This window comes from Pholis gunnellus, assembly GCF_910591455.1.
Source record: "Pholis gunnellus genome assembly, chromosome: 5".
NCBI classification, from domain to species: domain Eukaryota; kingdom Metazoa; phylum Chordata; class Actinopteri; order Perciformes; family Pholidae; genus Pholis; species Pholis gunnellus.
Window position 1 is genome coordinate 69,956 of NC_136531.1, and position 15,045 is coordinate 85,000.

At 45.8% G+C, this 15,045-nt stretch overlaps 3 protein-coding genes across 4 annotated transcripts in view; 2 read left to right on the top strand and 1 right to left on the bottom strand.

Moving 5' to 3' along the window:
* The first annotated feature begins 435 nt into the window (after positions 1 to 435).
* pet117 (PET117 cytochrome c oxidase chaperone) lies at positions 436 to 4,270 on the top strand. Of its 2 annotated transcripts, none has more exons than XM_079158917.1 (3): positions 436 to 626; positions 1,770 to 1,915; positions 4,151 to 4,270. In XM_079158917.1, exons 1-3 carry the CDS (start codon positions 531 to 533, stop codon positions 4,194 to 4,196), a joined length of 288 nt encoding a protein of 95 aa, XP_079015043.1. In that variant the 5' UTR covers positions 436 to 530; the 3' UTR covers positions 4,197 to 4,270. The 2 variants fall into 2 exon arrangements, with proteins under 2 accessions (XP_079015043.1, XP_079015044.1); XM_079158918.1 differs by having other exon boundaries at positions 1,770 to 1,926; positions 4,151 to 4,257.
* kat14 (lysine acetyltransferase 14) lies at positions 4,162 to 9,843 on the top strand (the record flags this gene model as incomplete). Its single annotated transcript, XM_079158916.1, has 10 exons — positions 4,162 to 4,402; positions 4,800 to 4,921; positions 5,008 to 5,129; positions 5,373 to 5,545; positions 5,621 to 6,058; positions 6,195 to 6,775; positions 7,807 to 7,940; positions 8,061 to 8,236; positions 8,323 to 8,513; positions 9,422 to 9,843. The coding sequence occupies 10 exons, from the start codon at positions 4,162 to 4,164 to the stop codon at positions 9,593 to 9,595; spliced, it is 2,352 nt and encodes a 783-aa protein (XP_079015042.1). The 3' UTR covers positions 9,596 to 9,843.
* Positions 9,844 to 12,877: 3,034 nt separating this feature from the next.
* Positions 12,878 to 15,045, bottom strand: part of dzank1 (double zinc ribbon and ankyrin repeat domains 1) — a gene marked incomplete at both ends in the record, with an annotated part of 7,527 nt that continues 5,359 nt past the window's right edge. The window contains 6 exon segments of the mRNA XM_079159750.1: positions 12,878 to 13,040; positions 13,403 to 13,477; positions 13,613 to 13,740; positions 13,856 to 13,939; positions 14,010 to 14,225; positions 14,504 to 14,607. Of these exon segments, the coding sequence (XP_079015876.1) occupies positions 12,878 to 13,040; positions 13,403 to 13,477; positions 13,613 to 13,740; positions 13,856 to 13,939; positions 14,010 to 14,225; positions 14,504 to 14,607 (770 nt within the window).

Genomic DNA, 15,045 nt, shown 5'->3' on the forward strand with positions numbered 1-15,045 from the left:
AAAATAATAAAAAATATATACATTAACAGAAATAATGTATATAATTTAATAAAATAATGAATACTTCATTTAATAAAATAATGAATACTTCATTTCATAACATTATGAATATTTAATTAATTACAATTATGAATATTTAATTTCATAAAATAAAAACAACTAATAAATAAAGTTTTATTTTAGATTATATAACGTTTAAACATTAATGCATCAATAATTATAATACAATAATATATATATATATATATTATATATATATTATTCTGCAGAATGAGTACTTTTACTTTAGTTACTTTAAGTTTATTTTAATGATAATACTTTAGTACTTAGATTGTGACGTACTTTTACTTGTAATCGAGTATTTCGATACTGTGGTACAAGTATAAGATGTGAGTACTTCTTCTGACCGCCAGAGGAGGAAGAACACGAAGAAGAACCCGCAGCAGCAGCAGAAGAAGAAGAGTGAGCCGACCTCAGAGCCAGTTAGCAGCTGGCTAACGTGAAGCTAACGTGAAGCTAACACGAACGTGATGTCTACGGTCTCCAAAGTGGTTCTGGGAGTTTCTGTGGTTCTGACTCTGAGCACCGTGTCTGCTGTTCACCTCAACCAATCCTGGGACAGACAGGTAAACAGACAGGTAACCCGGTCTGACCCGAGCTAACGGGCTAACGGTCAGCTAACCCGTTAGCTGACCGTTAGCTTAGCTGTGGAGGTTAACGGAGCGGTGAGATCACCGGAAGTTATCGTTTACAATTAAAACTGGACAAGCTGTAAACATTTAAACATTTAACGTGAAGTTAAACATAAAAACAGAGTCAAGCTAACAGATAGTCACAACATCCGCTACTGCTTTTCAAAATAAAGGCGTTCAGCGGCAGGTGACGAGATGAGCAGCTGTTTGTTTGTGGAGGAGGAGGAGAAGAGGAGGAGGGGGTGGTGGTTCTCCGTGTGGTTCTTCTTGTCGTCCTCTGTGTGGTTCATGTGGTACACATACAGTATATATCGTGCCTTGCATAAGTATTCACCCCCTTGGACTTTTCTACATGTTGTCATGGTATAACCACAGATTAACATTCATTTCATTGAGATTTTATGTAATAACACAAAATAGTCCATCATTTGGAAGTCGGGGGAAAGTTTACATGGATTTGAAAATGATTTACAAATAAAACGTGTTGAGTGCATCTCTTCACCCGTGGAGGGCCGTCAGGGCCTGCACAGCCTTCTCTGCTGGCCCAAACAATCACAAAGTTAGAGCTATTTGATAATTTAACAATGTTTCTTAAATACACTACATGTATTATATATATTTTGTTCCCATTATCTTATGTTCTCATTGCACAGCTACTGTGCTCCTCTGTTGCTCTGCTTCAGTGCAGCTTGTTTTAAGGAGAGCTTTTATCCAATCAGATCTCTCCTCTGTGTCTCTAGGTAGAAGAGACACAGAGGAGAGATGAGGAGACGAAAGCATCAAAGTAAAATATGAGCGCGGCTGTTTGATTTTCGCGCGCGTATGGATCTCATTTGCGCTCTCGGATTTTGGCAGTGATTTGCCTTCATGCTCGTCTCTTTATCGGCCCGTTCTCTGTGAACACCAGAGATGGTTGTGGGTGAAAATCCCAGAAGATCAGCAGTTTGAAATACTCAGACACCAACAACCATGCCACGTTCAAAGTCACTTAAATCCCCTTTCTTCCTCATTCTGATGTGCTCGTCTTCATCACTTCTAGAGGCCTAAAAGTGTGTGTGTGCGTGTGTGTGTGTGCAGCGTCTCCACGAGGGCGTCGTCAGAGATCTGGAGCGACTGCAGAAGAAGAAGGAGAACCTCCGTCTGCTGGAGGAGCAGAAGACTCTGACCTCACAGCTGGAGGAGGAGAGACGACGCAGACAGACGGAGCTCCGCCCACAAGACCAGTGAGAGACGGGTAACCGCACAGACAGGTAACACACCTGTTCACACTCAGAGGACCGTTAATTACCTCGACCTGAAGTCTTTTCTGTCCCGTCAGGAGAGTTAGGGTTCACTAAACTCACCCCAAAACCCAAGAAGACCCGGAGTTAAGAGGTCTGCTATCGGTACTTTAGGAGTTCTGGAGTGAGACGTCCTCTCTAAGGTCATGTCCACACGACTACGTTTCTGTTTTAAAACTCATCTTCTGCTGCGTTTACAATGAGCGTCTAAACTAGAACAGAGTTATAGAGCACAGAAAACACAAGTTCATGAACTCAGAGGTTCCCTCCTGGTGTAGACGTAAACAGATACGTTCATAAACGATGACGTAGACTCCCGCGTTCACTACTTGATTGGTTGTTAGCAGTCACGACGAGTCCTTCCCTGATTCGTCCCCGATCACATGACCCTTTACTGTAAGATCACAAACAACAGCAGCCTTGTTTACCGATCGACTACCAGGTTAATTCAACATAACTGATGACAGGTGTTGTTGACCTTGTTGTCTTTACTAGCAGCTGTTCAGTTAAATTCTACATTTTATAATTCTACTACTGTCTATGAGGAGGAAGCAGCTGTTATTGGAGCGATGAGCGAGCGGCGTTCTCAGACCTACGGAGACGTCTGGAGTCACGGTTTGAGGACGACGGACACAAAACGGATAAAGAGACTTCAGACACCAGCAGAGACACAGCGAGGAAACGAGAGACGAGCTGATCACATTTATTGATCCATGATCTAGTCAACTTGGATTAGAGACAGACTTGTGTCTGAAAAATAAAACTTCTGAAACTTTCCACTAAATGTCTGTTTGAGTTTTTAGAGGAATATCTTCAGTATAAAACACAACCTTTTATTATTAAAGACTACTTTATTATCCGACCTACTTCCTGTTAACACCGGCTCCATCATGCCCAGTGTACGTGAACGTGTGATGCTGGAGTACTAGTGTCCTTGCTGGAGTACTAGTATCCTTGCTGGAGTACTAGTATCCTTGCTGGAGCACTAGTATCCTTGCTGGAGTACTAGTATCCTTGCTGGAGTACTAGTGTCCTTGCTGGAGTACTAGTGTCCTTGCTGGAGTACTAGTATCCTTGCTGGAGTACTAGTATCCTTGCTGGAGTACTAGTATCCTTGCTGGAGTACTAGTATCCTTGTTGGAGTACTAGTGTCCTTGCTGGAGTACTAGTGTCCTTGCTGGAGTACTAGTGTCCTTGCTGGAGTACTAGTGTCCTTGCTGGAGTACTAGTGTCCTTGCTGGAGTACTAGTATCCTTGCTGGAGTACTAGTATCCTTGCTGGAGTACTAGTATCCTTGCTGGAGTACTAGTATCCTTGTTGGAGCACTAGTATCCTTGCTGGAGTACTAGTGTCCTTGCTGGAGTACTAGTGTCCTTGCTGGAGTACTAGTATCCTTGCTGGAGTACTAGTATCCTTGCTGGAGTACTAGTATCCTTGTTGGAGCACTAGTGTCCTTGCTGGAGCACTAGTGTCCTTGCTGGAGTACTAGTATCCTTGCTGGAGTACTAGTATCCTTGCTGGAGTACTAGTATCCTTGTTGGAGCACTAGTATCCTTGCTGGAGTACTAGTGTCCTTGCTGGAGTACTAGTGTCCTTGCTGGAGTACTAGTATCCTTGCTGGAGTACTAGTATCCTTGCTGGAGTACTAGTATCCTTGCTGGAGTACTAGTATCCTTGCTGGAGTACTAGTATCCTTGCTGGAGTACTAGTATCCTTGCTGGAGTACTAGTATCTTAACCCTGTTTATGATGAAAGTATTTATTAGAGAACAATGTAATTCAAAATGTTACTTCAGTAAAAGAATTGGCTTCAAAATCTATTTAAAGCACCAAAAGTGAAGTCGTCATGCAGAATAATAACGTATTCATCATTGGATTGTAGTAATTGGTGCAGATATGGAGCTCATTTTAACTACTTCATATACTTCATAATTAGACAAAATACTAGTTGTGTTAGACTCTGAGTCTGTAAAGTAGCCGAACTACTAACGTTTACTATCAAATGTAGTTAAAAGTAGAATACTTCTCTCTGAGATGTATTAAGTTACATCAAATGAAAGTACTCAGGTAATGTACAAGTACCTCAAAATTGTACTTAACTACGGTACTTGAGTAAATGGACTAGTTCTCTCCTCTTATACTCTCAGAGAAGCTGTTGATGTGATGTTTACCTGTTCAGGTGTGGAAGTGATGGACAGCAGCAGCGAGCAGCTGGGCGGAGGTGAGGACGAGGCGCCCTCAGAGGGCCTGGAGGAGGGCGAGGTGGAGGGCGAGACTCTTCTGATCGTAGAGTCTGAGGACCAAGGATCAGTAGATCTATCGCACGACCAGAGCGGAGACTCTCTAACCAGCGACGTGGGCGAGGAGGCCGACGGAGGCTGTGAGGACACGTCCTTCTACTGCGACCGCTGCCACAAGTGGGTCCCTGCAGGTGAGTTCATACGGCTGTTCCCCCGGTGTCCACTAGGGGCATCACTACTGTATTTTTTATATATATATATTAATTAGTGCTGGGCAACAATTAAAATTTTTAATCTCATGATTTATTTGCGATTAATCTCATTGTTATGTTAAAGTTCATAATGAATCTAAAGTAGTGTGTTGAGCTCTTCTATGTTAAAGTGCTGCTCTATGAACTAAAGGTCAACAACATTTGGTTTAAACACTTTAAACTCATCAGGTTCTTGTTAACAGCAGGATTCTCTTCACACAGCAGCAGTTATAACACAGTTATAATGATTCTGATCATAGATATTCAGCCGGTGTCACTAATATATATGTTATATATGATAACGTGTAGATGACAGCAGTTTGTGTTTGTGTGTCAGCTCAGCTCAGAGGAGAGCAGCCCAGCTACCTGAAAGGAGACAACTTCTTCAAATTCATCTGCTTCGACTGCTCCGAGGACGGAAAGGAGAGCTTTGAGAGGATGAGACTCACCTGGCAGCAGGTAAACGACCATCATAACAGTAGAGGATGAGACTCACCTGGCAGCAGGTAAACGACCTGGCAGTGACCCGTGTTGATGTGTCTCAGGTGGTGATGTTGGCCATGTACAACCTGTCTCTGGAGGGGACGGGCCGTCAGGGCTACTTCAGGTGGAAAGAGGACATCTGTGCTTTTATTGGTCGACACTGGAACTTCCTGCTGGGATCGAGGTCCGTCCTGCTCTTCATTGAACTTCATTACGCTGTTGATCATGTGACCACATGACTTCATTATTGAACGTGTCATTGTTCTGTCTTGACCAATCAGGAACCATCATTTAAGCCTCTGCTCAGCTTTTTATATTGTTTTTTTAAATGATTTTAGTCCAGAATTGATTCCTAATGAACCGTTCCTGATTGGTCCAGAAGATGATGATTCTCCTGTTGCAGCGTTTGACCCGGTGACTGTTGCAGGAAGAAGACATCGACGTGGTGGAGCACGGTGGCCGGCTGCCTGTCGGTCGGCAGTCCCACCTTCTTCCGGTCTGGAGCGCAGGAGTTCGGCGAGCCGGGCTGGTGGAAGCTGGTCCAGAACAGACCTCCAACTCTGCGGCCGGAGACGGACAAGTCCACTAGCAAGGCTAAAGGTAACCTGCACTGATCCAGGAGAGCTCGGTCACAATGTGGCAGAAATGACACTCTCCTAATATTCTCACCTGCAGCTTCCAAACCTGCCATGGACCCAATCATCACAGTGGAGGGCCTGAGGAAGCGAGGAGCCAGGAACCCGGTGGAGAACGCCATCCAGCTGAAGGAGAAGCGTTGTCGTACCCAAGAGGCCAAAGACATCAGGCGGGCTCAGAAGGAGGCGGTGGGGGGCTACACGGATCGCAGCGCCTGCTCCACGCCCGTCAAACTGGGAGGAGGAGGCCGCGGGGGGGGCGCCGGGCGCCGGGCCGACCTCGTCCTGGAGAAAGGTGAGGTCATCGATTTCTCCTCCCTCAGCTCGTCGGACCGAACACCGCTCACCAGCCCGTCGCCTTCGCCTTCGCCGGATTTTTCTGCCCCGGGGACGCCGGCATCTCACTCAGCAACACCCAGCCTGCTGTCAGAGGCTGACCTGATCCCGGACGCCATGCCGCCACAGGCTCTGTTCCACGGTGAGTTAGTGTTCGACTCATCCTGGTGTTCTCAATAGAAATGAACATGTCCTAGAATAACGATGTGAGTAGATTTGTAGTTTTAACGTGATGTTAACACTGACGGCATGTCCTCTCTGCTGCCTCGGACCTCCAGACGATGAGGAGATGGAGACGGAGGGAATGATCGACCCCGGGATGGAGTACATCCCTCCTCCTCGCGCCAACCTTGTCGCCCGTAAGAAGCTCCGGCCGGCGCCACCACACATCAAACGTGAAGCCGACAGCGAGGACGACGAAGGACTCGAGCGCGACGGCGACTTCGAGGAGCCGGCGGGACGCGGCGAAGGTCCGTCTCTCTCCACTGGGGGAGGTCCGGAGCGGAGGAGGATAACTCATCCTGAGAAAGCAGATGGAGCTGGCGGCGTCTCCCAGAGTCCTCGCTTCACCTCCCTCAGCCTCTACGAGGAGAGGATGCTGCTCCGACGGCTGGACGCCTGCCCGCTGGCCTTGGCCGTCACACCGCAGGCCAAACGCCTCCACAGGAAGCTGCTGGTCCGTCAGGCCAAGAGGCAGAGAGGGCTCCCCCTGCTGGACGTCGACCGGGCGGTCAGCGCCACCCTCAGCCTGGTGGGAGGGATCTACGGCGCCCAGGTGATGGGGACACTGGTGCAGGGTGGAGTCATGGGGAAATACTGCACCACCAGCCAGGAGCTGCGTATCCTTGATCGCTTCCAGGTACCTTCAACATCATCCTGGTCTTATCCAGTTATTCTAACCTCCCGACGTCATGCCATGTGTTTAGCAGGTCAAAGCTACAGTCGGTAACATTCATGAAAACGTTTTGTTGCTTGGTTTTCAACATGGCGGCCGTGTCACAAACTTGCTCCTTTTCCAGCTGAGCAGGAAGTAAAAGAAGTTTCTGAAAACATTTGAAGCCAGAAATCGGCCGCGCAGTAAGTTTGAGTTCAGGGCTTCACCAGCAGTGATTGACAGGTGTGTTAAACAAATCCTCGGCTCTGATTGGTTGTTTCCACTTGAGCTCGGTGGAATCTTGCACATTTTAATTTATTTTTATTATGCTATATTTATGCCGGTAAGGGGGAAATGTATCTCTGCCTGTGACACACAGGACACATCCCTGCCAAGGATCGAACCGTCGACCTTCCGGTTACCAGACAACCCTCAAATGCCATCAAGAGAACTAAAGGAGGCAGAACCTGTTTTCTTCTGTGTTTTGATTTACAGATTATCCGTGTTATGTCCTTCTGTCAGTAAATAGCGACAACAAGTTATTTTAGTTTATGTTACCGGCTGCATCTTTGGCAAGAATCTGCCGTTACGAGACCGATCGTGATACAAAGGTTGCAGTTCAGTATCCTACATTAATGGAAGGAATAGTATAACGAACACACCGCCATATGCATGAAATCAGACCAACAAATGTTGACTGATCTGCATTTAGCACAGTCCTTTGAACATCAGACCTCATTTCACTGCTGTGGTCTGAGCCACGCTGTCTGCCACAGATCTGTGCATGATCGAGTCATTACGGTATCACTAAACATGATGTCTTGTTACTCAAGAGTATCAGTATTGTCTTACACCCTGAGCAACAGTAAAATGTTCAAATGATACTTGTCTCTGATAAACAGTAGACAACTGTGGTTTCAGCCTCGAGATCATGAACTGCTTCTGGTTGTGTTGCCGATGCTGAAACCCCTTAAAGAACACCGAGAGAACCACTGATGTAGGTTGTTTGTGTGCAGACCAACCTTTCTAGCAGAAGAGGCATCCAGCAGCATTCTGTGTCTTTCTGGCGCCGATTGATGGGAGCAGAGACCAGTTCGGACCAGAGCATCAAGAGTCCATACACCTCTCGCATCCTGAAACCGTACATCAGGTAAAGAGTTTTCTAAAACATTCAGTTTAGTGAAGAGAGTCCTGAAACCTCTGATCGGGTCGAGAGTCCTCTATTATTTTTAATCATAGGAGGAAGTACAGGACTGTGTTTGTTTTCCAGGAGGGATTTTGAGAGTCGTCCAGTGAAGCTGAGGTTGTTGGATGAGATCAGAGCTTACCCTCACAGGAAGGAGCCTGACTGGACCCCTGAACCCAACGCCTCCATTGATTACTGCTACGTCCGCCCAAACCACATCCCCTCGGTTAACGCCATGTGTCATGACAACTTCTGGCCAGGTAGCACCGAGGCACATTCTTCTACGTACCTAGAACCGTCCTACCACCAAGCTGTCTCTCTAAAGCATCCGTCCGGTCTCCTCCAGGTGTTGACCTGTCGGAGTGCCTGCAGTACCCGGACTTCAGCGTGGTCGTCCTCTATAAGAAAGTCGTGGTCGGCTTTGGCTTCATGGTTCCTGACGTGAAGTACAACGAGGCCTATATCTCCTTCCTGCTGGTCCATCCTGAGTGGAGGAGAGCCGGCATTGGCACCTTCATGATCTACCATCTCATCCAGGTGAGGCTCCAGAGGTCAGACCGTCTGTCCATCAGTGGCACATTTCAAGGTTAAAACCGGTTTGGAGCTACAAACTAAATGCTAGAATCGTGCTTCAACATGTGACGCCTACATTTATAAAACCTGAGTGTATCGTGATCAAAGCAGACTGGACTTTAAGCTTTTCTTGTTAACTGTCCGATATTCAGACTCACCTACAAAATGGAAAATAAAGACCTAAAAAAATCAACAGATTTGGACAAAAAAAGCTTTAAATATTCTCCTTTTTACTTTATAATCTTTATTGGTTATTTGTTTAAAAACACGCAATTAAAATGAGGAAATAACATATTTTTTTTAGTCTAGTCATTATTATATTTAATGATGTATAATAACGTTCTCAGAACTAGTGTTAGGAAGGTAAACCGCTCAATTCATCTCTAATATCTATTGTATATTCATGTGAAAACATCTTCAAACTACTGGATTTATTCAAGTTTATCACCAAAACTACATTTGACAGACTGCATGTGAACACATCATGATAATGTTATAATGTAGCTTCAGCCAGTACTCATGTTCACTGTTTGGAGCTTGAACGCACCCTAATGCCACTGACGTTAGCTGTTAGCTCTTTGAGAGACCTCACTGTGATGAATCTGAGCCGTCTTATGGGAATTAATCAAAATTAATCAAAATACAAGAATTTAGGGTCGTTTCAAATGTTGCTACGCTGTTAGCTCAGTTATTTAGCCAAGCTAACGGCTAACGTTAACTAGCTACCGTTAAGTAGCATCATTATTCGATATCTGTGACTAGAAAGCATGAATGCTGATTTCCTGACTGCATGTTGACAGAGTTTATTAATATTATTATTATTATTATTATTATTGTCCTCTAACGACACTAAAACGTGGTGTGTTTTCCAGACGTGCATGGGGAAAGACGTGACTCTGCACGTGTCGGCCAGTAACCCCGCCATGCTGCTTTATCAGAAGTTTGGTTTTAAGGCGGAGGAATACATCCTGGACTTCTACGATAAATACTATCCTGTGGACAGCACAGAGTGCCGCCACGCCTTCTTCCTCCGACTGAGACGCTGAGTTCACCTGATAGTCAGAGACGGCTCTTCTTCTTCTGGTGGACCACGTCCAGTCTGCAGCACAATGCCTGGCTCAAAGGCACCTGGACAGTAGCTGCTGAAGAGGGCGGCAGGTTTTCAGTAAAAATCTAATTTAACTGTATTTTTGTTATTAAAAACGTGAGAGATTTGTGACTTTTGGTGAAATTTACAATTCACTTTTGTCTCGTGCTTCAGTTTTTTTTCCATTAAAACAAAATGAATTCAATAATGAAACTTGAGGAACTTGCTTCTCTTCTTCCTTCAGACTGCAGTTTGTCCAGCAGGTCAAATACAGTGATTCAAGATACAAGTTCAGCTCGAGACAATTCAGTTAGCTTTTCTTTTTCTATATATTTATTTAGATTTTACAGCTTAACAAGACAGAACTCCAGAACTAAAGGGAGAGAACAACAAAAAATATAATATATATAAAAATTAAAAAAAAGACGACCACAGCAAATAATAACACATCCGCACATCACCAGTCTGACATAAGTACATCTTGGTTATATCATCGGGTCACGTCAGCGTCGGTACCAGTGTTTTTAATCTGGCAGGGCAAAGTCCAGCCCGGAGGGGTCCACCGTGTCGAGGACCGGTTTCCATATCTTGACAAATGACGACGTCATGGAGGGTGTGGGTCAACCTTTCCAGAGGGAGAACTTCCAAAATCCCCTTGTGCCAATTGTCCATGGAAAGGGTATCTTTAGAAATCCAGAATTTAAGAATAGCCTTTCGTGCGATATCCAATAGTATTCCAATCAGTTTAGCGTTGCTGCTCCTTGCACTGCTCACTTTAACACATCGAGGAGGTGAAAGCTCCAGGTCCTATCCGATCAAAGAAACCACTTCGTCCTTCACTTCTCTCCAGAATGTTTGTATCTTTGCACATTTCCAAAACGTGTATATAAGTACCAACTTCAGAGTTACATTTACTACATGTAGGGGAACCTCGGCCTGCCCCTCAGCAGTGGTGTACAAAGCAGTCTGTGTAATATTTCTTGGGGTCGAGAGGCTCGTCCGGTGTCCGAAAGGTCGGCGGTTCGATCCTTGGGTACTCCATGTTCTGTGCCGCAGTATTCCTGAGCAAGATACTAAACCTTCAACTGCTCCCCGGGCGCCTGTCATTGGCAGCCCACTGCTCCCTGCCTACGGATGGGTCAGATGCAGAGAATTGGGGCGGCCATGGCACACTGGGTTAAGAGGGTTGTCTGGTGACTGCAAGGTCGATGGTTTGATCCTTGGCTGGGACGTGTCGACGTGTCCCTGAGCAAGACACTGAACCCCTAACTTCTCCCCGGGAGCTTTCTCAGCAGCCCACTGCTCCCTAGGGATGGGTCAAATGCAGAGGTCACATTTCGTGTATGTATATGACAATAAAAAGGCATTATTATTATTATCTGCCACTGTTTGCGGATGTGGTCAGTGGAGTAATTAAGATTTAGGCCAAAGGTTTCATAGACATGAGAAATGAATCTTTTTGGTATGGGTTGTGTGAGGATTTTTTCCAGAAAGCACACGTTTGGAGCATGTAAGGTTTTGGGTCTATAATGTCTTATTTGTGAATAGCGGAAGAAATGGGACTGTTGGAGAGTATTTGCTCTTCAGGTCCTCAAACGAGTCCATTGCTCCTCCTTCATAGAGTTTGAGTTGGTTGGTCCAGACTCTTCTCCTGCCAGAGCCTAAACACAGTCTTGACACGAGGGGGGAAATCCGGGTTTCTCCATATGGGAGCCAAAAGTGAAAAATGATTCTTAAATCTAAAGTAGACCATGATCTTGTTCCAGGTGTTCAATGTGTTCCGTACAATGAAGTTATTTTGAACCTCCAGCTTTACCCTTCTGTAGTTTACGAAGGGACAGTTCTTTAAAGTGAGTAAGCCGCAATTTGTCGACTCCATGTCAATCCATGCGTTTGTAGCCTCTGGGTTCACCCGCTCATATACGTACCGCATTTGTGCTGCCCAGTGATAGAACTTTATGTTAGGGACTCCCAGTCCTCCTTGTTGCTTGCTTTTCTGTAGTTTACCTATTTTCATTCTAACCTTTTTGCCCTGTCAGATGAATTGTGTGAACATTTTATCCAAGTCAATGAAGAAGCTGTTGGGAATTGAGTTTGGCAGCATCTGTAGGTACAGTAACCGAGGCAGTATATTCATTTTGAGCACGCTTATCCTGCCCAACCAGGAAGCTGGGACAGTTCCCCACCTATTCAAGTCTTCCCTAATGCGTGTTGTGATTGGTTTAAGATTGAGTTTAACCAGTTTTTTAAGGGAGGGGCCAATTCTAATTCCAAGGTACGTTATCTCCCCGAGTGACCAGTGGAAAGGGAATCCAGTCGGTGGCGTAGAGCCGGCCAAAGCGCCAATAGGCCTCGTTTTTGATAGATTAACTGTAAAACCTGATATGTGCCCAAACTGTTGTAAACATTCAAGTAGACACGGGATGGTAGTGTCTATCTCAAGGTTCAGCAGGACATCATCCGCATAGAGAGACATTTTTTGTACTGTACCATTGACATTAAAACCTCTTATCATTGGTGTGGTTCTGATGAGCTCAGCTAAGGGCTCAATGGGTATCGCTCTAATGGGAACGGATCCGAGCAGTAGGAGTTGGTAATAACGGCCGCTCTAGAAGAAAAATACAATCAATGAATTCTGTACCTATTTTAAATGTTTCCATAGCAAAGAAAAGAAAGCGCCATTCAACCCTGTCAAAAGCTTTTAATGAGTCCAGAGACACTGCCAGGCCTTGTACATTATTATCTCTGTGTTATGTTCAGAAGCCTCCTGATATTATTGGAGGAATTCCTCCCTTTAATAAACTCTGGATTTACTAATGTTGATATTAACAAGCCTCATCGTCAATACCTTGGCTAAAATTTGTCAACATAACTTTTTCTTTTAAAATACATCCAGTGAAGCGACCCATTCACTGGCTGCAGTATTTCACAGGTTCAACACAATATTTAAATGACAAAGCAGTAAGAGTACTATTACTAGTATGAGTACTCTATGTACTAGAAGTCTACAAACATCAGCACTTTATGTTAATTCAATTAGAGCTGTCGCAATATCACAATAGACTTTCCTCTTTATCATTTAAAAAGCAACAATGCATCTTATTTATAGAGCATTTAAAACGGTACATTCAGTCATTTGGAACAAAGATAAAAACATGTCAATATCTCGTATAATCATCACCACAGAGGAGCTTCCTCCACGGTTGTTACAACATGTGGATGAAAGTAAACTAGGTGGGAGTCAGAAACCATCCAGGTTCACTTTGGGTTTCCCCAGTTTTCCCAGCAGGTCCAGTCCGGTCCGAGCAGCCAGCAGAGACACCATGTCGTCACAGCCGGACTTCACCGCCGCGTCGTACGCCGTCTGACCGCCGGCGTTCCTCCGCCTGACGCCGGCCCGACAGCTGAACAATAAGAGGGCATGATGTCATGAGAGGGCATGATGTCAACAGCAGGTGGGAGGAGCAACAACAACACCTGAACATCTGTCTGTATTTAAAGTGACACCTGTAGAAACATGTCCAACCAATCAGGAGCTGGTTTTTCAGAACTGAATCTCTTAAACCAGATAAACATTTTTTAACCTGCTGAGTTCTCTGAGACATTTCCATCTGGTCTCTTTGTGGTTGTGTCTTTGTAGTTGTTTTGTGTCTCTTTTGTAGTTGTAGTAGTGGTAGTAGTGCAGTTGGACCAGGTGTTTCATACCTGTAGAAGTAGTATTAATAGTACTAGTAGTAGTAGTGCAGTTGGACCAGGTGTTTCATACCTGAGCAGGACCTGAGCACCCTTTAGACCTTCAGAGCCCAGAGCTGCAGCTTCATGTAGAGCAGTGTTCTTCATCCTGAGGAGGAGGAGGAGAGTTTGAACATGTTCGTAGTACTACTAGTACTAGTAGTACCAGTCATCATACACGCTGGTCTAGTGAGATCCAGATCCTGGTGATGTGGACCTCAGGTCTGGGTCATGTTGTCCTCACCGTCCAGACTGCTGGTCCACGTCGGCTCCTCGCTGCGCTAAAACAGGAAGTGCGTCATGGTGACCGTTCACCACGGCAACCGCCAAAGCATGTCGGCCATCACTGTTGCAGCAGGAAGGATCCGCCCCCTGGTGGTTAGTGAGGAAACAGACCAATTAGTGTGAACTGTGTCAGGTGACCAGGAAACACACCAATAGTATCGACCAATCAGGGAGCAGATTTAAATCTCTCAGAGACTCGTACCTGATCCAGGAGCTGCTGGATGACACTGATCTGACCTCGTCCTGGACCAGGACCCAGCTCCTTCAGCAACTGCACGTCCCACACCTGGAACCAGGAGGACCAATCAGAGAGGAGCTTTTATCTGTCAGGTGAGTTCAGACGTCTGGTTTCTTACCGGAGGTCTGGGTCTCAGGTCTGGTTTGGGAGGATCCCTGCCTGATCGCTCTGTGACGCTGCTCAGAGTCTCAGTCGGACCTGCAGGTCCGACGCCGTTCTCACTCGCCGGATCCACCTGACAACACACCTGACGTTCTTCTTCCCTTCCAGCCGACACGAAGCTGACGGTCACGCTGACTTCCTGACGATCCTCTTGAATCACAGCAGAAACCATCTGAAGGAGAGCAGGAACACAAGACGTCACCTGACACACAGGAAGTGGAGCACAGCGCACCTGGTCAGGTGAAGATGTTGAACTCGTGTCTGTTAAGTCATTTAACTTCAAGTTACTACGAGGAACTTTTGTTTTCTCTTGGCATCCTCTGTGGACTAAAGCGGTAGTGTTTCTTTATTTAATCCCACTGGTGATGTCACTGTACAGGTGGGGTGTGGGTGAGGTACGGGTGAGGTGTGGGTGAGGTACGGGTGAGGTGTGGGTGAGGTGTGGCGTACCCGGCCCAGGCGAGGTTCTCCCAGCAGAGTCCTGAAGGGGGCGTTGTTCTGAGCGTAGCTCCTCAGGTGGGCACACAGGTGATCCAGCTGTTTCCTCCAGAAACCTGAGGACATGGACGGACTAGAGTTCTAGTAGTAGTACTAGTAGTAGTACTAGTAGTAGTACTATACCTCTACCAGGACTGATGGCGGTCAGTGGTGGTACTAGTAGTAGTACTAGTAGTAGTACTGTACCTCTACCAGGACTGATGGCGGTCAGTGGTGGTACTAGTAGTAGTACTAGTAGTAGTACTGTACCTCTACCAGGACTGATGGCGGTCAGTGGTGGTACTAGTAGTAGTACTAGTAGTAGTACTGTACCTCTACCAGGACTGATGGCGGTCAGTGGTGGTACTAGTAGAAGTACTAGTAGTAGTACTGTACCTCTACCAGGACTGATGGCGGTCAGTGGTGGTACTAGTAGTAGTACTAGTAGTAGTACTGTACCTCTACCAAGACTGATGGCGGTCAGTGGTGGTACTAGTAGAAGTACTAGTAGTAGT